Source organism: Camelus dromedarius, chromosome 10 (genome assembly GCF_036321535.1).
Source record: "Camelus dromedarius isolate mCamDro1 chromosome 10, mCamDro1.pat, whole genome shotgun sequence".
NCBI classification, from domain to species: Eukaryota; Metazoa; Chordata; class Mammalia; order Artiodactyla; family Camelidae; genus Camelus; species Camelus dromedarius.
Window position 1 is genome coordinate 5,354,292 of NC_087445.1, and position 26,757 is coordinate 5,381,048.

At 47.4% G+C, this 26,757-nt stretch overlaps 1 protein-coding gene across 5 annotated transcripts in view; it reads right to left on the reverse strand.

Annotated features, from left to right (window-relative positions):
- Positions 1–19,712: 19,712 nt before the first annotated feature.
- NTRK2 (neurotrophic receptor tyrosine kinase 2) overlaps positions 19,713–26,757 on the reverse strand; it is a 327,821-nt gene continuing 320,776 nt past the window's right edge. For 4 of the 5 annotated variants that reach the window (XM_064490118.1, XM_064490117.1, XM_031447268.2 and 1 more), the window contains 2 exons: positions 26,531–26,689; positions 19,715–25,649 (listed from right to left, as the gene is read on the reverse strand). In XM_064490118.1, the coding sequence (XP_064346188.1) occupies positions 25,464–25,649; positions 26,531–26,689 (345 nt within the window). In that variant the 3' untranslated portion in view covers positions 19,715–25,463. Of the gene's footprint in view, positions 25,650–26,530; positions 26,690–26,757 lie in introns of all 5 variants that reach the window. The other variant, XM_064490120.1, reaches the window with a different exon arrangement.

Here is a 26,757-nt window from a genome sequence, read left to right on the forward strand (position 1 = left end):
TCCCATCGCTTGCTGTTACAAACACCCATGTTTTGGTCTATGTATCCTTGTATACAAAGGTATGTTCTTAGGGTAAATTCCTAGGTGTGGACTTGCTGGTCTCCAGGGGCATGCACGTTGACCTTAAGTAAACTAGTTTCCCCAATTGTTCCCTAAAGTAGGAGTGTCAGTTTACATCCCCCCTCCCAGTACTGTATCCCAGTACCCGAATCTAGGTGAAACCCTACGACAGCTTCTCCTGATAAGGCAGTGTGGTCCTTCCTTCACAGGAGGTAAATCATTTTGCCTAGTTTCTAGGGTGACAGTGATAGGGAGTGGGAAAAAAAAATTAATATGACTTATTTATTCCACAAACATTCTTGAGCACCTACTACATACCTGGGATTGGGAAGTGCTGGGGACTGAGAGAGTCCTGCCCTCAGGGGGTAATCACACAGGCATTTATTAAATGCCTCTTCTGTTCAAGGAGTTTGTCATCTATTTTTCTCATTGAATTATCGCCAGAGTCCCTGGGAGTCCATCTTGCCAACCCCATTTTACAAATGGAGAAACTGAGGCACAGAAAGAGCACATGACTAAGAGATGGAATGGATCAGAATCCTGATGTGACTGCAAAGTCCCATCCAGTCCCCGGTTCCCCGCATCCCTGCTGGTCGTGTGCAGGCCTCCACACAGGCAGAGAGAGCCGTCTCATGCCGGGATCCAGGGTGGGTGAGCTGCAAAGCAATGTGCCTACTTTTTGAGACAGCCCCAGGAGGAAACTGATCTTTCAAGCTCTCGTCTCTGGAAATATTTTGAAACTCTTGGGAAGAGTTCTGTGTCTTCTCCCCTGCTTTCTTTCTGTATCTTTTGGGAGAACTCATGTTTGATTATGGATGGCTGCGTTATGGTCGCTGAGAAACCATAGACACTCCTACCCCACAGAGATAAGAAACCATGCAGGTGTTGAGTAATATCGAGTTCGAAAAAGCTGCAGTCTTGATGGTTGTTTTTTCTTCTTTTTTTCTTTCAACATCTTGAAAGTATTTTCTCTGTGTCAACTACATATTCTAATCCTAAAAGAAAGATCTTGATATCTGAAATATGCGATGTGCCTTTTTCCCACAGCAAGGTGTACAATTAATTCCTTATGTTCTCGAATAAAATGGTGGTGCAGAGAGTGTCTCCAGGGTCCCCGGGGCTTCCAAGCATGCAGTAAGCGTGTTTATCTTTCCATTTTCAGAAGCAATCACTGCACACCCTTGCCTGCAGGAGAATGAGTAGCTGGGATTCCTGTCAATTGTTTTCCCAAAGAGAGAGCAAACGAAGTCATCAAGCCATCTGGTCGACCTTCAGCGATCATTTACTGTATTGATTTACCATGTCTATGAGTAAACTGTAATAACAAGAAAGGAGCGAGCCACAGGAATAAGAATCCTGGGGAAAGTTTAAGTGTTAAAAGGTTAAAATGTATAAAAGGAGGAAATGGGAGGAAGGAACACAGCCTCCTCAGACCTCATCTGCCCCGAGTTCTGGCTCTCAGCTCTGACTCCTCCGACTAGCCAGTTGTTTTGACACCTCCCCACCCTGGGAGAAGGGGTAAAGATGGAATCAAATTCCTGGGGAGCTCCCCTTCCCTCTAAAATCAGAGGGTGAGCTGCTCTGAATCACAGAATTTTAGATAGATAGCTTGGAATTCAAAATAGTGCCAGTCTCCTAAGTCTCATTCCCTCGCCCTCAACTTCCCCTCATGGAGAGCTAACTGGTTAATTCAAACCGAAAACTTCACCAAATTAGAGCAGACACACAAACCCAACACACGAGCTCAGGGGAATGGCGGCAAAGGTTTGCAGTAGAAGTGACCCCTTCCTAATCTGTCTCCATTCCTTCCGAAGGTGTACATACAGTGTGCATGTGTTCAAAAGGCACCTTATTTGTAGACTATTAGGTAAGAAATGATCCGTGATTGGCTGGAGCCACAGTAACTCTGGATGTGAATACGCAGGCAGGAGGGGCCCCTCCGAGTCTGCGTGCGGTGTACCATCACCTGGTGGCAACAGGCTCAGGGGACAAATCCCAACTCCCCACCTGGGATTGGCGGGGGGGACTTAATTTTCTTATCCCTTTGCATTGTCCTAGAGGACGCTTTTATTTATTTGTGTTGGGGGGGGTGTTTGGGGGTAATTAGGTTTGTTTATTTATTTACTTTAATGGAGGGACTGGGGATTGAACCCAGGACCTGGTGTATGCTAGGCATGAGCTCTACCGCTGAGCAACACCCTCCCCTAGAGGATGCTTTTAAAGCTGATTTTAAGAATCCGAATCTAGATGTTAATTTTGATCTTCCGCTTCCTTTCCTGAATGGCCCTTAACGAATGGAATTTGGGGGGGGAACTTTCTACATTTGCTCATTCTATTTATTATGTTTTGTAACTGCCTCAATTTCTCTTCTTGAAGCATGGGAAGAAAGGGCAATGGGAAGAAATCGAGACTGTAGTTGGGGGAAAATATTCTAAGATACAAAGCTTTTCTGGGCCACCCAAAACATAGAAGAGAATAAATACCTAATTTACCTGCACACCAGGCTGACCTTGGTTCTGCAGTTCACCAGAATAGCAGTCTGCTTTCCCAGATACCCAGAATGTCAAGTAAGAGTTACACATATTTTTTTTCATACTATATCTAATTTTTTTAACATTTTTTTGATTTATAATCATTTTACAATGCTGTGTCAGATTCCAGTGTAGAGCACAATTTTTCAGTTGTACATGAACATATATATATTCATTGTCACATCTTTTTCTCTGTGAGCTACCATAAAATCTTGTATATATTTCCCTGTTATACAGTATGATCTTGTTTATCCTACAATTTTGAAATCCCAGTCTATCCCTTCCAACCCCCCGCCCCCTTGGCAACCACAAGTTTGTATTCTATGTCTATGAGTCTGTTTCTGTTTTGTATTTAGGCTTTGTTTGTGGGGGTTTTTTTAGATTCCACATATAAGCGATCTCATATTGTATTTTTCTTTCTCTTTCTGGCTTACTTCACTTAGAATGACATTCTCCAGGAGCATCCATGTTGCTGCAAATGGCATTATGTTGTCAGTTTTTATGGCTGAATAGTATTCCATTGCATAAATATACCACCTCTTCTTTATCCAGTCATCTGTTGATGGACATTTAGGCTGTTTCCATGTCTTGGCTATGGGAAATAGTGCTGCTATGAACATTGGGGTGCAGGTGTCATTTTGAAGTAGGGTTCCTTCTGGATATGTGTCCAGGAGCGGGATTCTTGGGTCATATGGTAAGTCTATTCCTAGTCTTTTGAGGAATCTCCATACTGTTTTCCACACTGGCTGCACCAAACTGCATTCCCACCAGCAGTGAAGGAGGGTTCCCCTTTCTCCACAGCCTCTCCAGCATTTGTCATTTGTGGACTTTTGAATGATGGCCATTCTGACTGGTGTGAGGTGATACCTCATTGCAGTTTTGATTTGCATTTCTCTGATAATTAGTGCTATATATCTAATTTTTAAGAATAAAAAAAGAAAAGAAATCAAATTAATTACTTGCTGTGATAGATAGACACTGTGACACATTGCCCAAGTGCCCCTTTGATGAAAGGAGTTTTGCCCCAGCCGCCGGGCGTGCTTCCAGCCGGCAGCAGATAGCACTGTCAGGTGTCCTTCACCTGGAGAGAGCCCCAGGGTGCAAAGCTGCCCCTCTGTCTGTGGAACAGAGCATGCTCTGGGGCCAAATAGCTAGGAGGCCAAGAAGGACCTACTCGATTTGTACCATTAAGGATATCAAGGATGGATGCTAAGAAGTGACATCCCGTCACATCTGCCGTAATCTCTTAGTTACACACCAACCCCAGGTCCTGCCCACACTACCGACTGTGAATAGGGGAGCACCCAAGGGTCTGTCTCCCACACTGGGTGATCTAAAAGGCTGACAGCTTCCGGAACCCAACGCACAAAAGCGCTTTGCAGCAGGTGCACTGCAAACAGCATAGCTTTTGGGGCCACAGGACTTGAGAGACCCCCATGGTATTAGAGGGGAAGTGCTGGGGGAAAAGGCCATGCAGAGTTTATTACTATTTGGGGTGTCATCATTTTATATAATACAGTAAATAATAATACCTTATTAATGTGATGTCTTGATTGATCGTGTGATTTTTCTGGCTCACTTTTCTACAAATTCATCCAAGCCTTTCAATGGCATATGGAAACAATGTCAGTTGCTCTTAAAATGTAAGACCAAAAATCATTTTTCATTTTGAGAAGGTTCTCTCTGCTGATGCAACGGTTACTGAAGTTGTTAAGAGTGTGTTACAGGCTGTGACAACATTGGGACAAATTTCTGATAAATTGTTTCAAAATAAGATTTTGAAACATCTAGGGCACGAGTAAATCTTTAAAAAAATTTAACTCTTTATACTAATCATTTTTGTTTAAGTCTGAGTTTAATCTTAAGCATAAGTTTGTACAATGACATTTTAACGCTTCCTCTGACATTTCCTGGAACTTTTGTGCAAGAAACTGAAAGTACTTTGTAATTTGTATGTGATTCAAAATGCCTGTTATGTAGCCTGTTGCTATATCTTCAGTGACAAGAAAACTATAATTTTTAAATTGCCTTTCTGGTGAGCAACTTGTTTATTGGAAAGTTCATACGAAACTATAGTTCTTTTCCATTGGATGCAACAATTTTAAACTTAATTTCTATTTCTAGACATATGTATCTTTGCTTTCCAATCTTGCAGCAGGTTTCAAAACCAGAGATTCTAAACTCTTTGAAGAATCCTAGTAATTCCCTGATATGGTTTATTGTGATGTCCTTTCTTAAGAGTTCTGGTCCTAATATCAGTGTGTGTGTGGTAATGGGGGTGGTTCCCCCACGGATCCAAGCAATGCTCAGACACCAGCTGAGTGTCCCACAACTCAACTCAGTTCTGACCTTATCTGTCTGGAGATAGTGTCAGATCCTACAGGTTAAAGATTCAGTCTTACAAGACTGTTCCCCCTCCTCTCAACACGCACACACACACACGCGCGTGCACACACACACACAGCAGATGCCAATTGCTAATCCAGGTCACCATCGCTGCTTCTGACCCACTGGCTGTATAGATCAGAGGTTTCAATGACCTCCTCCTCGGGTTCAGTTAATTTGCTAGAGCAGCTCACAGAACTCAGAGAAACATCTTACTTATTAGATCACTGGCTCATTATAAAACTCAGGAACAGCCAGATGGAAGAGGTGCACAGGGCAAGGTGCGGGGACAGGGCCCTGGGCTCCCACGCCCTCTCCAGGTGAGCCACTCTCTCTGAATCTCCAGGTGTTCACCAACCAAGAAGCTCTCCAAACTCCATCGTTCTGGGTTTTTATGGTGGCCTTGTTACATCGGCATAATTGATTAAATCGTTGGCCATTGGTGGTCGATTCAACCTTCAGCTCCTCTCCCCTCCAGGGAGGTCAGGAAGGAGACTAAAATTTTCAACCTTCTAATCACAGGGTTGGTTCTCCTGGCAACTAGCCTCCATCCTTAGATGGAGTGATTTCCAAAACTCACTTCATGCACATAACAAAAGACACCTTTGTAGCTCTCAGCGCTTAAGAATTTCCAATGGTTTTAGGAGCTCTGTGCCAGAAATGGGGCTGAAGATCAAATACATATTTATTATAATTCACAGCGTCACACTTTCATTTTGTAATAATTTACTGAGATGTTTACTGGCTGAGCACTGGTAGTTCTTATCTCGGTGCTCAGGCTGAAGTGTTAATATTTGTGCAGATGTCCCAGGGACAGGTTCCGGGGGTGGATGGGAAAGCTGGCTTCTCACCACAGGTCCCCGCATGACACTCATGAGGTGCCTCTCCTTTCTTGCAGGGGTGTGACTGCCACCATTGCGATGTCTGTCGCTGCTGCCACCGCGGTCCCAGCCCAGGTCACCCTTGGGGACTTCGGGGCCCTGAGCTACCCCAGGTATGCTTGTGTGCAGCAGGCAGCCAGGCCAACTACTTGGCGTGCACGCTGTACAACACTGCCTGCTTCGCGTGTGGATCTGAGCCCTGAGCCCAGGCCTGTGAATGCCAATACTGGTTAAGCACACCAGCCTCCTTGTCCCACTGGACTTCACTGACGAGGCATAAATTCTAAGGTAAAATCGTTAAGAATTTCAAGATGGTAACCACAGAGCATTAAACCAAGCATGCCGCGCCTAAGGAGGGTGGCAGTCTTGAGCCACCACACTGGTTACACGCCCGGGATGCTAGCCCTGTGGGCAGAACTTGCTCTAAAAGGGAGTGTCACTGGTTGTCCTGCAGGCTGCTGGCTGCCACCCTGTCATAGGAGCAAGCAGGGAAGAGCACACAGAACCAGGCAGAGACGTGCCTTCCTCTTCCCACGGCCCACCGGTGTCCCTCTAGTGCCGGCTACTGGCAAAGCCCACAATCATGCCAGACGGCAAAGAGAGAACCGAGTCCAGCTCCAGTCTCCTCACGCAGGAGAAGGTGTGGATGTAGCAGAATAAAATGCTGACTTAAGTCTCTTTGCAAATGAGTGGAGTTTGGAAGCCTAAAGGCAAAAGCAGGTGCGCAAAAGCACTAGGGTCTGGTTGATCTTTTTGTCCCATGAGGGTAAAGGGTGAACCCACTCCACATGCACACACGGTTTAAATAATTAAACACATGGTGGGAGCCAGGTTCCACGCTGTTGGAGCGGGAGGTTATGAATAAGCAAGGGAATGAGGCTGGAATGCCCCATGTGGTAACAGATTCGAGCTGGAGACGTCGGTATGAAGCTGTTTGGTGCAATATAGATTTGCATGGTTACATACAGGAATGTCCATACACACGCGTGGAGACACTGGTTAGTATGAATACATATATCTCCTTGGTCTGACGGCTGAGAGGGAGGGCCGGGGAGCAAAGACCCCTTAACTGCAACAAGTACACCTAGAACCCAGATCTTGGTTTCCAATACTGTCCTCCAAGAGAGGGAACCAGGACTTACTGAACAAATGGCCGATTCTAGGGCTGAGGCAGGAAATATACAAGCTGAGCCTGGAGAATCTAGGCTGCCGGAAAAAAAGTGCTAAAAAAACCAAAAACAAAAACAAGACAGAAGAACACACGGTAATGGGGGGTGTGTCAAAGGGATCCAGAGGCCAACTCAAAGAGTTCCAAGTGGCCAGGGCTGAAACGATTTAAGCAATAAAATAAATAATGTAGCACTGAATGATTGCCTAAAGTAGAAAATAAACTTCTCCAAGTCCATAGCGACATAAATAAAAGATTGAATAAATTAATAAGTGAGAGAGAATAGACAAATCTTTCCTGCTAAAGAATTCTGAATAAGTAATGTAGCTACTCTCCCACCCTCAAGGTGGTAGAACATGGAAAAAGAAGGGAAAAAAAAAAAGCATAACTTTACAGTGGAGACCCTCAAGGCAGTTAGCATCACCACTGCCAAGTCGTACGAACAGCGTGTATTCATCAAGTGATGTCATCAGAATGGCCCATGGCTCTGAGGCCTTCCTGCCCAAAGCACATCACTCCTCGCTAAAAACCTCAGACACATCCCAGCTGAGGAATATTCTATATGATTACTGTCAAAATCAGCAAAAACAAGGAAAGTCAAAGAAACTCTCATAACCAACAGGAGCTGAAGGAGCCTTGATGTAATGTGGGCTCCTGGGGCGGGAAAGGACATTAGGAAAAAGCTGAGGCACTCTGAATAAAAGAATGGACTTTGATTAATAACAACATATCAAGGCTGGTTCATTAATTGTGACGAACGTACTATGCGAATGTAGGATGCTAGGGGCAGGGAGAACTGGGTGGGGACTCTACAGAAATCCTCTGTACTATCTTCACAATTATTCTTGTAAACCTAAAACTGCTCTTAAAATCAGTTTATTTAAAAAAAAATTAGATTTGAAGCTGAGAGGCTGAGACCACTAAGTGCACAACAGGTTAATGTCCTTCAGAGAATACTCACTCCCGAAAGAGGCACTAAACTTCCAAGTAGACAAGATGCTCTCGTCCACTAGCCTCAGCCAGCCTCTGCCACCAGCCGTCACGGCAAAGGCACAAGACACATGAGTGAAACGGGCACTGCGCCAGGGATGCAGGCTCCCCCGCGCCCTCAGCATGTGCTTCCACCCACCAAGGCTGAGCTGGCTGCCTCCACCGCTGAACGTCCAGCCCGCCCATGACGGGGTCCAATAACAAGCCCTTGATATTGGCACCATCTCTCAAGAAGGCAGCATGGCCACTTGGTGCCAAGTTGTCAAGTCAACTACGTTGGGTGTCTTCCACGTTCTCAATCCTGCTTGCTTTCCTCTCGCCCACGAGCATTCATCCCGAGGGCAAGTAAAATCCCAGCGTGTGAAACAAACACCTCACACGCCCACCTCCATCCCAGCATCAGTGTCCCAAGGGACCTAATCTGTGACGAGCGCCCACTGAGTGGCAGAATCTACTCCAGGTGACGTACACTTGTCATCTTGGCTTATTCTTCACAACCGCCTGTGAGATGTTTTGAATGGTGGCTACTTGTAAGAGCTGGGGCAGGGAGGCTCAGAGGTTAATGGACTTGCCCAGGGTTCTGTCACCGTTAGCTCCAGAGTCACTCCGAGGGCCACGTCTGGGACCCCTCCCCTGCTCGCTGCAGCTGCTGTGAGAAAAAGGACCCTGCTGATCATTTCCTGCCATAGACCAGATGCTGTGCTAGACACTTGGACCTACACCGCATTCAGTTTCACAGCAGCTCAATTAGAACAGAGGGTGTTAGCCCCATTTCAAACATGTCTAAAGCCAAGGCTAAGGGACTTTCACTCGACAAGGGCCAGAGCGGCTTCTGGGACCCACGCCTGTCTGATTCCAAAGGCAGCGCATTCTCCTCCGGGTCAAGCTGTTTAAGATGGAGCATCACCCAGAGAGGGCATGAGAGGCTGGAGACCCTGAGACACGTAGTTACCTAGAAACAGCCCAAACTGTGCAGTGTCCGCTGAAATAGCAGCCATGAAGACAGGTGTCATCCTCTTCGGAGTGAGCTTTAGAGAGTTCCCCACAGGGCTCTCCCACCAGGCTCCTAAACCCCGTGGCTACCTACACTAAGGCTGCCTGTCTGATTTTTGATCCGAAGCACGGCATTTGCGAGTGTCATGGGGAAATGGGAGAAAACCAGAATGGCCACGGGAAAACAGAGAGGGAAAAAAATGTTCTCTGTTTCTCATGTGTCACTCTTTGCTCACGCTTAGAGCCTCAGACCAAACCACGCGGCAAGGTGAGCTCGGGGAGAGAGCTCTTCAGAGTGAGTCTCTGAGTGGCCCTGGCTTTCGTGCGCCAAGTTTTCCCCAGCAAATTCCACCACGATCCTGGCCCCTTAATCACACAGCCACTTGAGTTCCACTCCGACACAAACACTGCGCATTTCCGGTCTGTGGGATTGTTTGCCTTTCATTAAATGAAGCGGGGGAGGTGCGGTTATTTTCAGCTCTCTGCACACATTACTACCCGGTAGAAACAGAATCAGGTATTGTAAGTAGTGCTTATTCTATTCGTTGTGCCGTCTGTTGCTGTGTGTCGGACTTGTTCTATTTCGGAGGCCCTGCCATGGTAACTGGGCCCCTGACAAAGGCCCGTGGCAGAGCCGAACTTGAACACGCAGAACTTCAGATCAGCGATGCAATAAGGAATTAACCTCAGCAGGAGCAGAAACAGCGATTTGGAGGCTCGTGTTTTGTTCCTGGGTGTATTTGTCCTTCAAGTTGGGAAGTTCCGAGAGGCAGCTCGTGGACCTAGCTGGACATCAAACTGGCCCCGAGCAAAATGGTGGAAGAAGGTCTGTTTTCAGTCTCTTGGCTCCTGGTTCGTGTCTGTGGCTCTGCGTTTGGGTCAGGCCTAGAGCTTTAGGCACAAAGTGCAAGCTGGTGCTCAGCCTCCAGAGAGCCTGGGGGGGCTTCAGAGGACTGGTCTTGAAGCCCCTGAGATGCGGCCCTGGCCCTGCCCTTAACTAGCTGAGGGGCTTCCCCAAGCTAGGATTCTGTTCCCACCTTGACACTTGGATGCCCTTGGGGGCTCCGGGAGCTCTGATGTCTTGTTCCTCCTGAAGCCAGTGCAAGGGGGAGATGGGGAACGGTCCTGACTGAGTCACCCTTCTCTGGAGAACCCGCAGATCCCAGTGTCCCCGCGGGGAGCGGGCAGCTAAACCACGCTGACATTCCATAGCCCAGGCTGTGGGGCCTGAAGACACCAGAAGGAAGCCCACAAGAACAAAGCTCCTCTCCCTGGAGGATTTGTCTTGGATTTTGCATGGAAATACCAGTCTCATCGCTTCCCCCCAATTTCTCACTCTAGAGAGTAACTGAACAGCACAGGCGGTGACCGGGTCCAGCTCTTCCTTCCCTGTCTCTCCCCATCCTCCTCCCTTTGCTCAGAAACCCCTCAGCCTATCAGCTCAGGCTTGGTTTGGCTCCCGAGTGGGGTCCAGGAGTAGAAAGGCGCTCACGTGTCCAGGGACGGCTGTGGGCCACCCCCTAGATCATGCTGGGGTTCAGAGCCAGGGAGAGACTTGTCTGTCTTCTCCTGTTCCTCTACTTTTAGCCACTGCTCGTGGCTGCATGAGCTAAATGATTCAGGCTTGACTTCAGGCTGGACGCCAGGTGATGACGGTCTCTCAGGAGCCTGCTCAGAGTTCTAAGAGCAGACAGCCCGACCTGACTCTGTATGGGAAGCCATGGGCCCCAGAGCGAAGGCTGATGGAAGCGGTGCAAACTTCCTGACACCTGGGGCATCGAACCAGGGCACAGACAGGCAGAGGAGGGAACATGGAGGGCTCTCCCTGTTTATGAGAGAAACAGCCCCTTACTTGGCTGAAATCAAATCTGTAAGTGATCTAAAAAGGCCAGCTTCTCACCTGAGCCATCATTTCCTACACCCAACATTTGAGAGGTCATTGTAAACCCAGCACAGAGGGGCAGGCTGCATGCCCTGTCCTGTGCTTTCAATCAGCGCTCCTGCAACAGAGCACACTGTGTCCCACCTCCTGATCCTGGGTGTCCCCTGGCCCCCAAAGCATTTCAGTCCTTATTGCTCCCATTGGTCCTCCCTTATCCCCAAGCTTTAAGCAGAAGGCTGGGCCCTCACAAGGGTTTCCAGGATTGAGAGGCCCTTCGGTCGGAAATTACATATGTGGGCCTGGATTCAGAGCAGACCCAGCTCTCCTCAACTCTCACCCTTTCTGTTTTCTTGTACTGATACTGGAAACCCCACATCTCTCTCCGATCCTGCCTCTGCTTCTCTTCCCCCTAAAGGCCCCCCCACACACACACACAAACCACAGAAACACTGCCTTTCCTCTGAGCCGCCTTCTCTCTTGGGAGCCCGGGTGCTTCCACTGAGGGGCCCGCCCTCAGGCTAGCTCACACTGTCATCTCTCATTTAATCCATCCCGACTCCAGTTTGTGCACTCCTTCCTTTACTGGGGGAGAGACTGGAGCAGAGTTGGGGGCCATGGAGGCATGGGGACAGCAGGTGTGGGATCTGCTTTAGCCGGTCTTTTTAGGTTAAGAAGCAAACCGACTCAGAGGTCCAGTGACTGTAACCTTTTGATTTTTCTAGAGGGCAGAGTTAACATTTTGGAAAAAAAAAAGAAAAGGAAAGAAAGGAGTGCTGACTGTCCACACCGGGGGGGGGGGGGGGGGGGAATATGTGTCAAGGCCAGAGAGGTCAGGGAGGAAACAGGGGGCCGGACACATTCCTCATGTACCCTAGGAGGAGACCAAGAGGGGGCTTTGTATTTTTAGGGATGACAGAGCACTTCCGGCCTGCGAAGGCTTGAGATGTTAATTATAGGACCTGTGGATGTCAGCAGAGATCTTTTAAAAGAATAACTTAAGTGCCTCAAATCCCCCCCAAGAATACAGAGCCCGTTTTTAGAAATGGCCGTCAAAGACAACAAAAGCCAAATGCGCAAATGCCTTCTACGCAGGGTGGTGCTGGGCAACCAGCTCGCTCCCCGGCCTCCCCCCCACGCTGTTGCTAGGCAACCGGAGGGCTATACTTCCATCATCTCCATACTTGCTGGGAGATTGAGTAATTGGTCTCTGGATGTGCGTGTGCTGCTTCCCAAAATATCTCTTTAAAAAGACGTGAGAGGGATGCGGAGCCAGTCGGTAGGATGGTGGAGGGCGGACTGTGTCCCAAGAGGGCAGCGGGTTCCAAAAGCTGGGACTGAAGCTGAGCCGGGGAGGGGAGGACCCACACTGGGGAGAGACATGGGAGCTTGTTTACAGCTTTCCCAGATTCCTTCCCAGCATCAGCTCTCTTATTTGGGACTGACCTCCTTAGGAGAATTGGGGAATTGGTGGGGACAACTAAAATCCAGGGAGCAACGTGATTTGCTTCTCCTTCTTACTATGGACACAGCAAGGCTGGAAGAAATATTTCAATTTTATTTTGTAGCTCTTCGAAGTGTAAATGCACATGCTTTGTGGTGCTTGATTACAGGTGTTGAACCTTGTTTTGTGGGACAGAGGCGGTGGGGGTAAGAAATAGGGCATACTGTGGACATACACCCGTGCACACATGGCCTCAGGCCACTGTGATGGCATTGCCTGCTTCAGCTGCAGGGAACCAAAGAGAGAGAACATTAAAGCCCCAGCTGAGGGTCTCTGGAAGTTGGGGAACTGGGGACGAGACTCAGCACTGTCCCCAGCGGCTCCATGACTGTTCCTGACCGTCTGTGCCTCAGTTGCCTCATCTGTGACCTGACAGGGTTGAGCTAATACATTCCCAAAGTACGCTGCAAGCCTCCGACTTTACTGGAGTCTGCATCTAGTCCCACCTTCACCCCATAGTCAAGGGACCGTATCATAGCATTTCTTTGTGGAGGTTTTCAATTCTTTAATTAATGGGAAAAAGCCGATGGAATCCTGCATTTTGTATTTTTCCGATTCACATGACCCATTCCTGGAAGTCTTAAAGAGCAGATCTGCAAGCGGACTGGCTGACTTTTAAATTTTATTATTAGCCTTTTTGTTACACTTTTCATACAATACTTAACATGTTCAGAAATCCAATTTTAATAGCATCCCCCCCCCCTTTTTTTTTTAAACCAAGGGAGGAGTCTGAAAGGAGGCAGGAGGTTCAGGATCTAGTGACATTACATCCTGATCTTATAAATGAGAATCCGGGGAGTTCTCCTCAAAGTCACTGGCTAGATGACTGAGTTCTAAAATTCTGTCAAGAATTAGGAAACTTGCCTGCTAGTTCTGACTCTGTCTCCAACTCCTGGGACTATGACCAGACCCTTCTCTGTAAAATGGGGGGAAAGCCTGTGTTCCGATCCTCGTAGGAATGTGGGGAAGAAAATGCCATAATATATGTAAATGCACTTTGGAATGTAAAAAGGGTGCACAGAATGTTCTGCATTCTTTCCACTGTGTGCCTGAGAAATTTATTCATGTATTCCGCAGGCATTTTCTGAGATGCTGCTGCCACCAGGCCCTTGTTAGGTATTGATTCACACAGCCCATACCCGTGGTCAGTGTCACCCATCGTCTGTCCTGACCCATGGTACCAGGGAGAGTGACCTCGATTACTACAGATCAGTGAATTCTCAACAACCACACCCCCTGGGTACTCAACCATCTCCCAGGCTGAACCTTTGCCCAGTATGAAAAATGCTCTTAAATCCCTCCCATGAGTGTCTGTCTTACTGTGTTCTTGAACATCCCCAGTGACACAAACCTCAGACACGGTACTTCCTGTGTTAATGAATGCCAGTGCCTAATCACTGTACGAGCAGATGTTCCCCAGCAAAAACAAATACAATTAAGTCTATCTTTAGGCGAGCCAACACCCCCATCCCTGGCAGGGCAGGCAAACAAGCGGTGCTTTCCACCTTTCTCTCTCAGCAGCGATGGCAAAGCTCGCGGTCCCCTGGACACCTAAACTCCCTCATTTTTCTTTTCCTTTTTTTGAGAGCCCCCTGGGAGATCTGGGATGGACCTTGGGTACAAGGGTTATTAGGAGCATGATTTGTCTTGCCATCACGGATAAATTATTTTATCCGTGGAAGGGAGGAGACACACCTCAGTTTTAATCTTTGCGATCCCATAAAATGTTACTTTCTCCTTGTGCCAAGAATGAGCCGGAGTCTGGAGAGCAGGGGAGGGAAAAATGGGACTTGAGGGCAGGGCATTAGCTTTAGCAGGCAGAGCTGAGTTCCTTCTCCTTTTGTCCTGGGTATTTGGCAAACATTCCAGAGTTTTCTGTAGGGGGATGGTTGTGGGAGGAAGAGCACAAGGGAGACATAAAGGGATGCCAAGTAATAATGAATAAGAGTTATTCTGTGCACTCCCAGGAGATCCGAGCCCAAGGGAGGCAGATGTTGGTCTGGCCCCAGGAAGTGCTCGCTAAGGAAGCTTTGTAAAATGCAAAATGCAAAATGCAAATGGCCTAGGGGGTGGGAGAGGCTGGAAATGGGGGGCTGGAGAAGGTGTTTCACCAGGACTGGACCCTCTGGCAAGGATGGCCACAGGATCATGAACTTTGCAAAGTCTGCTATGGGCAAGTCCCCTGGTCAGACTGAACTGAACGAAATTAACCATCTTCCTAAAGATGCCCTGGAACTGTTTTTAGGCTTTTTCATTTGATGTAATTGCCTGGTTCCCAGCAAACATGGAAGCTGGTCCTCTCCAAGGGACCCTTAATCTCTTTCTTCCGAAGCTATGGATTCTTCTTTGAAAGGGAAACGGCTCCGTTGTCCAGTTGAAGATGAAAACCCAAGCATTTTTATTTTCTCCCGTGGTAGCCTCGCTTCTCCTGCCAGCTCGTCTGCAGTCTCAAACTAAGGCAAGAAGAAAAATCACTCTCCTTTCATGTGGGAACATTTGAAGTCATTTATACTAATAACTTACTTTATGGTTTCAAAACATGGATTAGCTCCCCTGAACCTGGAGAAAAAGCCTATATTAAAGAGTTTATAAGTAATATAAACTATCGTTTATATTTACAATTCAGTAGTTCTGAGGCTTCAGAAGGTTGAAATGACTCCTGCTTAGGTCACACCCCCTATTCCTCATCCATCACCTGTAAGTCCCTGCCTAGTTTCTTGACCTCTTATCTCAAGCCCCTTAACATTCATTCTTGCATTCATTCATTCATTCATTCATTTATTCATCTATCACCCATTCACTAGTTCGAAAATAATCGTGCACCACCTATGTGTCGAGTCAGCCTACATAGTGGACTTGAGATACGAAAATCTTTGCCTACAGAGAGCTTAAGTTCTTGTTGTAGGAAATGGCCAACAAAGAAAAATTAATACTTAAAAATAATAATATTGCCACACAGACAAGGGCAGCTGGCGAGATGCTACGTACCGCACGCCCGCTGGAGCACCATGATCTTGGGGAAGATCATTGCAGGCAGACTCAATAGCTGGTATGCGTGTTCCCAAATCAGTTGCCCATCACTCTCTGGGACTGCACACGGCAGTCTTATGAAACAGAACTTAGACTCCTGAAGAGGGATCCTGACCTCGGGGCTGTGGGACTTTTCAGTTGCACAATTAAGGAAGTCCTGGCCCCTCCCCTCCCACTTTGCGATCTCATGATCTCGTGTCAGCATTTAACAGCAGCACGGCAGGAATTTTAACTCCAGCGTATCCGGCCAGCTCGGTTTCCACGGTCACAGGGTGGTTCCAAGCCTGGTGGCTGCTCTGCCTGCCTCAGCGAGCCGGCGGCAGGATGCTCTCCATCAGGATCTGCGGCTGGAGAACCACCACATTCTCCTGGCACCGTGGGGGCTGGAGCCCCAGCCTTTCTGCTGAGCAGGACTGGCTGAGTGAGCGATGGCCTTAAATACCAGCCCAGAACTGGTTTCCATGGAGCTTCGCAGGAAACTTATTTTCTGAGGGAACATGTAGTTCTGGCCTCAACTCCTGGGGTACTGACGATCTGCTTCTCAAATCTAACCAGTGCTCCATCCAGCATTCTTGAAAGTTCTAGGCCCTTCTCGGTGGGGCCCGTTCCCTGGCGAGTCAAGGCCCAAGGCTGGCACCAGGTGTTTCTGTTTAGTTGGTTGAAATTCTGGGGCTGAGCCTGATCATCCTCTAACACAATATTTCTCTACTTTAGCTGCATGGTAGAAACATCTAGAAAATTTGAAAAAAAAGCAAACCCATGTCTTGCCCAACTGAGACTAATAGAAACTAACTCTTTCAGGGTGAGGCTTTGGCTTCCGTGGTTTTCAAAGTTCTCCACGTGATTCTGACCCACAGCAAGAACTGCTTTTGCCAGAAAAATAGGACAATGTGAAGAGAACCCTCACCTAAATTAAGGAAGCTTTGAGATTTCCAGGGAAGATGGAAGACTGAACAAATGCAGGAAGCCTCCGTCTTGCTCTGAAAACACACGTATGCTTGGTGAAGTATAATGAAATGGGAAAGAGAAAGAGAAGTTTCCATGAGCCACATGAAACGAAAAGCCAGACTGAGGTGTTGTGCGTCTTGAGAGCAGACAGTCTAGACCCAGTGGATCGGGTGTCCAGGGGGTAGACTTTGGCGGTGGCTGCGATGCGTCTGAGGACAGCTGTCCCGGGTGCAGGGCTCTCAGAGCCACTGGACTGTGATGGGCAGCGAACTGGAAGCCCTTCTCATACCTCCTGGGTATCAGTGAGCCTTGAGATGCGAAGGCTGCCCGAGGAAAGGGAGGCACGCCCTGTAACGGCTGAGGTTGATTCCGCCCCTGCCGGATGCGCACTGGGGGCAAAGACAGCCTGATTTAAAGGAAATGAAAAGAGTCACATTTCCCACATGTAGGTTGGTATCTACAAATCCCTCCATCCCTGTTATAGGAGAAGAGGCTGCAGGTGTCCACAGGGAGGCTGTTACAGCATCGGTGTGACTTTGAGGCCAGGCCCTGCAGTGCGGTGTGTGTGTGCAACGTTAACTCTAGCTCACACACTAGGCGTGATGAGATGTCGTGACGCAGCTAACGACATACTGGTGCAGCGCCCACGTGAGAAGTGGCTTTACCAGGTAATCGGTATTTAAAATATTATCACTATCTGCCTATTTGCTAATTAGGATAAGGGACCTTACAGTGTTGTGTCTGAGTGAAATGACTGATTCTGAAGATTGACGATTTATTAGATATATTGTACGAATGGCATCATTCCTACGTGAAGGAGGCAGATGAATCTGGCAAGATGGATACAGCTTTCAGTGACCAGAGCTCCCTGGGTCTTTCGTTGTCCCTCCCTGTCGCCTGATCTGAACAGAGGCCAGGCTGGTCCTGGCATTAGTACATCCCTGCATCTGTGGCTTCCACGCCAGGCCAGGTCAGGGCAGTGTCTTGGCCTACAGAGCAGGCTGGTAGTCAATAATACATCATTGCTTGTTGCATGAGTTTGGTCTGAGCCTTGCATGCATTGTAAAACACCACCTGTGGGAGGCAGGAGGGTGGGGCGTTTAGCTATCACTTAGCTCGAACCATGGGAGCGCACCGAAGCACTGACATTAGGGAAGTGGCCGGATTTGCAGAGAGGCATTCTCATGTCAGTGCAAACCTCAGGACCCCACTGCTTAGCAGCCGCCTCCCAGGTAAGCTCACCCTCCCCCACACTAAGGAGTGGTGGGAAGGGGGACGCAGGAGCCCTGGGCTCCAGGAAAGGCCCCCTAGACCTTGCTGGGGACTATCACTTGACTTTGGGTTTTGGCCTAGTGGCCAAATTCTGACCTTGTCCCTCATGACCAAAGGCCTCACACCCCAGAGCAGAAGCTCTCTCGTCTCCTTGAACCTGGCGTCCTGGCGTTCGCGCCCACGGATAGCCTCACTCCTCCAGGGCTGGGCTTTGGGTTGCTTTTACCAGTCTCCGGAGCCTGGAGCCCAGATCCGAAACACCGTGCCACGTGGCCAGCCCAAACCCCACCTGCAGGCTTCCCTAGGCCAGCCGGGCGCCTGCCTTTCTGCTATTGCCTGGAGTGGAACCGCCTGAGTGCCTCCCTTGTTTTGAGGATTAAATGACTACCTCCCTGGCAAACAGGGAGCACTATAATTTGCTGGTCAGTTTCTTTCAAAATTGGCACGTTTTGGCAAGTTCCTCAACTCTCAGTGCCTCAGTTTTCTCATCTGTAAACGGGATAGTAATAGTGCCTACCTCCCAGGGTTGATGGAAGAGCTGGGTGCGTTAACAGAGTGTAGTGGTTTAAATGGCGGTCTCCAAAAAGGTATGGCCATGCAGTCATCCCTGGAACCTGTGAACATGACCTTGAAAGGCAAAAGAGAGAGGAAGAGCGTATCCTGGGGTATCTGGGTGGGACTGAGATGCAGTCACACGTGTCCTTACAAGACACACAAAGAAGAAGGAGGCGGCGTGGCCACCAAAGCAGCGATTGGAGAGATGCGGCCGCAAGCCCAGGACCATCTGGGGCCACCAGAGGCTGGAAGAGGTACGGGCCAGATTCTCCCTGAGAGTCTCCAGAGGGAATACGTGCGCACCCACACCGCCGTCTCAGACATCTGGCCTCCAGAACTGGGAAATTGAAGACATTTCTGTTGTTTGAAGCCACTCAGTTTGGGGTACTTTGTCACAGCAGCCGCAGGAAACTAACACACGCACATAACACCCAGGCTCACAGTAAGCACTTGTTTTATTAGTCAGTTTGTTCCAAAGGGAAGGATGCCTGTTCGAATGAGGTTGTTGGTTACAATACTTCAGAAGTGACGTTCCCAGCCAAGAAGTTAGGTGCCCTGAAGGGTGAACTAAAGGGGTGTATTTGAGGGAGAAAATGAGATGGAGTTCTGCAGAGCAGCAGGCAAAACTTGACTTCAGCTTTAGAATGGAAACTGATTATCAGTTATAACTGTACAAACAATAGGAAAATAAAAACGTAGTCTGGTAAAGTGTGGATCTTTAATAGTCCACATGGGCTCTGGCTGGCCAAGGCATCGGGGTACACTTCCATTCCTTCATCCTGTTTCTCTGAGTGGGATGTACACTTGGATCTCATAGCAACACGTGATCCTATCTGGGTTTTTGGACAAGTTGTTCCCCCCCATTACACAGCTTTGAATTCCTCAAGTACCTGCTGAGTTTTAACCTGCTCGTATTTTTTTTAACTCAAGGAAAATATACTTGCGCCAGTGAGAGGCGTTTGATTTGGGGACAGTCCACTGCCAAACTCTTGTTCCTGAAGCCTCCACCAGGAATGCCCAGATGTCCCCTATGCCTCTCAGAGAACATGGGGCAAGCGGTCAGACAGCAGGAATTATGGCTGTGAGACCCTGAGAAATGCAAGTGTGGGTGGGCTGCTCTGATGGCCAGAAAGAGACAGGCAACCGGATTCCTCCCTGCCAAACCACCCTGACTTTGCCCTTCTTCGCCTTTTGATTTAGGAAACACTAGTTAACAGAGAGGCCGAGAGGATGTGGCATTTTCTATTTGGCTACTTCTGCTCCTGGGTCATTAAGATTCTCAAAGCTGCCCCAACCCTAGGCCACGATACACAGCGTTTCTCCCAGTAACTTTCTTAGGTCTGATCTGTTAGAAATCGTGGTCATTCTATCTGCTCACTCTGTGCTTTGGGACACGGTGGTTGTGAGCCACACGTGGCTGTTTAAATGTAAACTAATGGAAATTAAATCAAATTCAAAAGTCAGCTCTGCTGTCACATGGCCACATGGCCACATATCAAGTGCCAGCTGGCCATATTGGACAGTGCAGAGAGAGAACATTTGGATCACTGCAGAAAGCTCTATTGGACAAGCATGTTCTGGTTATCCAAGACATAAGTCGAAAGTGTCAGGTTAGGACGGATTGACCAGGAAACCTGCATTCTCGTTGCCTTCAACTTATGAACACCGCAGGCACCTGCAGGGACCACACCTAAAATGCACACACCACACCTTGTGAAAATTCTAGTAATCATCATGTCACTTTCCGTGTGTCTTTTGGAGGATGGTATTTATTGTAAGACATCATTTTTATTAAATACACTGTAGTACAAGAGACTTTCCGTGTCAGGTTGAGAGAAGCTGGTCACATGATTTACAAACGAAACTTTTTTTTTTTTAACACTGATATTCTGGTGTCACTTTGAAATCAGCCAAGATGCAGTGGGTCTTAATAAAGCAATGGACCTCAAAACAGATTGCAAAACAAGAACCAGTAAGTGTCAGCACAGAGACGTCACATTAAAAGGAAAATAAAGCAAATAAAAAGAGTTTCAAATACCAGGTCACAATTTAAGGGGCGATGTAACTTCAGAGAGATATTGACGTGTGCGTGTGTGTGTGTATACGGCCTGGATATATACAAACATCTCTCCACGTACAGAAGCAAATGCAGAGAGTGCCCACATCTCTAGGCAGATTTGTAAGTGATAGGTAATGATCATTGAATGCAGGGAGCAATATTTCACCATAATTTACCATTTGTCAAGGGATTCTATAGTTAAAAATCCACATTTAATTTAAAGACCTTGTATTGAAAACATTTCCAGCTGTTTTATACATTTTTAAAGCAATAGTAAGATATACAAGCTGCAAGATGGAGGCCTTGACATTTCATTTTCTCCAGATTGTTTTCCCCAGTTCCAACCTGTAGCAATTAGCAGCTTTTATCACGCTTGCTTCCGTGTGTTGGACATTCAGCCAACCTTCACTCAGGATCACTGTCATTGATGCACAGAACAAAGAAAGAAAGCGAACCCAGACCTGGCCTAGAATGCATAGACTGAAAAAGATGACATCCTATGTTTTCCCATTTCGTCTCCTGAGACGTATGTTGAGATGGCAAAAGAGTTGCTTGGTTGCTGTTGTGAAATTCACAGTGTTTTGCCTGCAACAGATATACATATATATGTATTTTTTTGCTTTGCTTTGTGTTTGTGATGAATGGAGCAAATATATATATATATGAATAAATAAATACATAAATAAATAAAGGTAAGAGAAAAAAGAAGAATAAAATACAAACACGAAGGATATTCGAGAACCTTTGACTTGTAGCAGCAGTGGCTCATTCCGGCCCCGACGACAAGGAAATACCCCTTCGTGTGCTGTGGCGTCTGACTTCCCACCCCTCAAACCCCGAATTCTTTAGAAAACCGTCTGCTCCCTCAGCCTCGAAGCCTCCGCATGCCATCATTACGGATTGTGAAAAAACTGCTTGAACTGCATTTAACCACCTGAGAAGCTGGGTCACTGGCCATCCTCCTGGTGAGGTTTTTCTGCAACAGGGATATAGGGCCAAACTGGAGCTCAGCATTGGAAACAAAAATCCTCACGTGGGGAGAAAAGGAGAGAGCAAGAGAATGGAGGGCGTGTGTGTCTGTAGTCACTGATTTAATTAGATATACAATTGAATGTTACTGGCATTATAGAAGGCCCAATTTACAAAAGGAAAAGTGAAAAAAAAAACAAAAACGTCTATTCCCAACCAGGGGACTCTGTTGTCATGGCTCTTTGCAAAAGACAGCATTTCACAGCATCATCTCTTGCATTCCGCTAGGATGCGGGAATTCCTAAGAGTCGCTCGCCTTGCGGTGGGGTCTCGGATTCTCACCCTGGGCCTTCAAGACTGGGCTCACGACCCTCCAGTTCCCTTCGGGAACCTGGACTCCGAACACAAGGGCAAAGGGAGGACAAGGTGAGCATAATGCCAATGTGCAAAGGGATTTTTTTTTTAATTGATTTTCCTTTTTCTGGACCTTTACATAAGGAGATCTATTTCAGGCTGCATTTGCCTTTGCAAGGAGCCAGCGAAAGGACTCAAGGTAGTGGGATGGCTTTGATTTGGTTGTTTTGGGAAGCACATTATTTAAGATATGTCTTCCACCCATGCAGTACCGCAGAGAGTTGAAAAGTGTGATGTAGTCCTACCCACGTGGAAAATGGAAGCACTAACAGCAACATGACATTAAAAAGGTTTGGTTATTTAGCAGCTCTTAAGCAAATGATCCATTCTGCACCCTACTTAGAACCATCCCTATTACTGTGCGCCTATAGACTTATACATAAGCTCACAAGCACACCACACGTTTGTCTGTGTATAAATCAAGTATTTATAACACACATACAAATACGCGAAGCTCTCACACGTAGCGTTGATGTGAACACATGATATGAATTCTGATATGATCTTTTCTGGCACAGCTCACAATGTTTCCTAAATAAGCCTGATCATGACCTTGGCTCAGTGTACAGGGATTCAGCTGAAGCTATGAGCAGGAGTGCACATCACCGTCTCTCAGCTGTCTGTCATCTCACGGACTGCATTCTGTTTCTCATGAATTTGTTTGCGTGCTTTCCCTTCTGGACTAGGGTCTTCAGCAGATCGAATCGTGAGCTTCAGAGTCAGAGCACCTTGATTAAGTCCCAGTGGGGCCTGGAGGGGTCTAGCATGCCATTTAACTTCTCCAAGTCTCAATTTCCTCACCTCTGAAAAATGGGATTCGTTTGCCAGCGTATGTGAAAAGTGTTTGGAAAACTCTTCGACAATTTATAAATGGAAACAACCGTCAGGCTGAGTCTGGGCTAGAGAATTAGGTTTGTCACCACTCCTGTTGTGTTTAATGAATGTGATGTACATTGCAGAATGAAGATGCCCCTTCTCTTAAAAAAAAAAAAATCACAAGAGCACAAGAAGAGGGGATTGTGGAGGAACAGGGATGGATACTTGAAGCTAGTTTTTGGTTCATTCGGCTACTTTAAAAGCAATCTGGGATTCCTTCAATGCGAGACGTCTCTGAAATCAGTACATCCTCTTGAGACAACAGAGGAAAAAAATTAATAATAATCAGCAATATAAATAACTATAAAACTTTGCACTTGCATAGAACCTTTCATTTCAAGACCTTGAGGGACTTGTCAGAAGGTAAAGAGAAAAAGAATTTTTTTTTTTTTTTTTTTTTTTTTTTTTTGCTTTTTTTCCTTCAGAGGAAACCACAACACTGGGAGGGGAGTGGAAAGCTCCCCTTGCTCTCATCTGCCTTAAACAAATCCTGGCTTGAAAACTGCACAGCCCTTTCTTGAATTTGATCCCTTAGAGTATTACCTCCTTTGCTGCCTGTGAAAATAAAACCAGTAACTTGCAGCTTCCTTCCCCAGAGCAGCTCATGCAGAACGACAAACCCGTGTAGGTTTTCAGTCCTCGCTGATGGAATCTAGAAAAGTTTTGTACAAATCTGCCTCTTCTCACTGCTTCACAGGATGCCACAGTGTTTTAACAGTACCATGGGTCCTTAATAGGATATATACACGCAGGTATATATCATGGAGATATGGCTTTCGTTATATTATTATGTGTATTCTGGAGGGTTTTTTTTTTTTCCACCAACAAAAAGAACAAACGATTCAACTCCCATGTCCCATAGGCCAGCGCAGAACTTGAAAGGACTGTAGGGTTCGTCTTGTCCGGCCCCCTCCTCTTGACGGCAGATCCTACCAGATTTCCTTTTGTTCTCTGTGAATGGACACTTTTGATTTTTTGAGAACTGGCTTTCAACGCCTATAATGGAAAATATAGGTGCTCCAGTAATTAAGGGCGTAAGCAAAACCGAAACAGAGCAATTGCACCTTCAGAAACAAATATGAAATAAAGTGACATAAGTTGAATTAAAATCACTCCCTTTCCATCTGGCTCGTGTTATAAAGATGTCAAGTTAGCAAAAGTCCCCTCACAGAGGGTAGCAAGTTTTCTTGAGGAACAGAAAAATGTTTCTTCCTTGGTATAACTGATTACCCAGATAACTGTAAATTTCTAGTTAAATTTACAACCTCTTTTCGCAAAACCCGTGACTACGCCCAGAAGCCCACCTCCAAAGCTTGGTCTGGGCATAGCCTCCCACTGGCATGCTGTGCCCAATTTTTTAAATTTTTACTTTTTTTTTTTTTTTAATGGAGTGAAGAGAACAAAACAGCATATCAACAGTGGAGTACACTTGGAATGAAACCACTCTCCCAACCAGAGCCCAGAGCAAGGTCTTGGCCCGTGTACGCTGAGCATCAATGCGTGTGACACCCCCAGGGTGGGTGAGGGTTCCTTTCCCTCGGGGATCAGTGTTGCCCTTCCCACAGTGGGTGCGTCGTGACTGAGGCTATAGCCAGGTGTCAGGGTCCATATTCGTTAAAACCCATCACCGCCATACGACCCAGAGACACTTAGACTCAGCTAATGAATTCCATTAGCTTCCCCTCGTTACTTAAGTTACGCCTTTTAGGGCTCTGCTCTACACACCAGGGGCAGGACGTCTGGGGCGGTAGTGTCTGCACACAAGGTATTAATCGACAAAGACCATGCACAGTTTTGCTTGCACAGTTCAAAGGACGGGTGGAGTGGAGGGCGGGGGTCGGAGGGAAGTGCTCTCTGACAAGTTCAATGTAAGAGAAACTTGCCTCTGAATTTGTAGCTTGTCTCATCTTTTCCAAGTCCTCGGCTTCCCATCGGACCCTGAAATGATCTCTGGACAAGAATCCACCTAATCTCAGCTGACCTTGACAAAGGCTCGGTGGACAACACTTGGAAAAACAAACCAGTGCAATCCCCATGGCTTCCAAAGGCAAGATGGTCTGAGTGCGCGACGTGCCGTCTCGCCTCCCAGAAGCCATCGTTCTCTGTGCTACACTCTCGTGTTTCTGGTGATGGGAAAAGAAGAGTCCATGGCACAGAGTCTTTTTACTCCTCAGAAAGGTCCTCAGGGGAAGGTGCTGAATACATTCCTCCCAGCTGACAGTCGCTGGGTTTTTCTTAAGTTGGGACTGACGCCCGCTGATCCCAATGGGTGTCTTTGTTCCTCTCGGTTCTGCGGTTTATAATCAATCTTCTTTCTCTCCGGTTTTAATCTCCCATAGATAAAGGCTTCCCAGATTGAACACAAGTTTTCCTTTGTCATACACAGGCTTAAGCCATCCAAAAACAATAAGAACAGTAATAATCATAAATAAATAGAAGTGAATCCATAGAAACGCTCGATGTCTGTACAGCGGAAGTGACAAAGTTTTAAGTCAGATATTTGTTTTCCCTTTTTTTCATCCACATCAAAGGCAGGAATACAACAAGGCATTGTTAGTTGTGGTGGGCAACTGGCGTGTCTGCTGATATAACAAATTAGGTTTCTTAAGGCCTTTGTCTATGCAGAGTTAATAGTAATGCAGAAGCCAGATTGATTAAAAAAAGAAAGGGGAAGGACTGTAAAGCAGGGGAGACGAAAAATAAATCAAGAGAAAAAAAAAAACATTAGGGAATAAACCAAGGGAGACGGAAAGAGAGAAAGAGAGAATGCCAAAAGAAGTCCATACTGTGTCTACGGATGGAGAAGGACACGTTGCTTCCTCGGAAAGCTTCTCGGGGTCTTTGCAGTGAACAACAGCAGACTGGTGGCATCCAGCGGCAGTTAGAAGACAGTCATCCTCTGGGCCCATCTGAGGAGGTGCTCTGGGAAGGACGGGTCTGGGGGAGGGCCTAGCCGAGGATGTCCAGGTAGACCGGGGACGCCTTGGCCAAGTTCTGCAGGAGGGTGTGAATGCCTTTGATGTTCCTCCTCATGTGGGGCTCCCGCTGCCAGCACCCCAGCATCAGCTCGTAGACCTCCTGGGGGCACGTTCGGGGTCGCTGCAAGACTCGGCCCTGAGTGATGCATTCTATCACCTGGACAGGCGGGAGCGAGGACAGGGTCAGGCCAGAGGGAGCACAAGGCAGGCACGGCACACATCGGGGGGGGGGGGCATTTTCAAGGGACCCACTCGGTGTTTCCTTTTTTTTTCACAAGAAAGCGAACAATTGTTTGAGGTTGGTAGATCATATGGTTAATTTGATGGGTTTCTATCCAGTTTTCAAGCCACACCGATTTCACCAAATTGGTGAAGAAATAATTTTTGTCTCTACAACGCTCTCAAACCATACCCTGAAATTCCAGAGTATTTTCGTTTTACTGGCCTGAGATGGAACCTGGGTCACTTTTGTGTCAGGACGCTGACTGGCCAGGGAACCCCACGCTACAGAAATAAGCAGTCATACTGGGTTACGGAATTGGATAACAGACAGACGTGGGCCTGAAGAAGTGAGGGGCCTGATCAAGAAGTTACGCCTCAAATATAGACATATTTGCAAAAGGCTCAGAAAAGGGAAACAAAATGCTTGAGTTTCTCACTAGAAGTAAATGTTCTAGTGAAATGTGCAAAAAAGGAAAAGAAGCTTGAAACTTTACTGGAATCATACCAAAAACCTAGCTGGACTCCAGGGGTGTGGGAACGCCCACATCTGCTATTAATTTACCAGATGAGCAGCACAGAACGACTCCTCGGTCCCACCGCCAGGGAATCACAGGCATATCAGCAAACGCTGCACTTTTTCTAGAACTCCTACATTTGGACGGTGACCCTACTGAGGCCATGACATTTAGGTACAGGGCAGGCCACCTGGGAGGTGCTGCTCTCCACAGAGCCACGTGCGCCTGGGGCTCGACTTCCAGCCGAGGGGTGCCTCTCGGCGTCAGCCCTCTCTGGGTCCTGGCGCCACCCAGCACGCACCTCGTTGTTGGACAGCTGGTACCAGGGCTGTTTGCCGTACGTGAAGATCTCCCACAGCACGACCCCCAGGCTCCAGACGTCGCTCTCGGTGGTGAACTTCCGGTACATGATGCTCTCCGGAGGCATCCAGCGGATGGGCAGCATCGTGTGGCCGCCCACCTGGTGGAAAAGGGTGAAGGAGGAGGCATCACTTACCCAGAAACCAAGTTCCCACCTCCCCGCCAGGG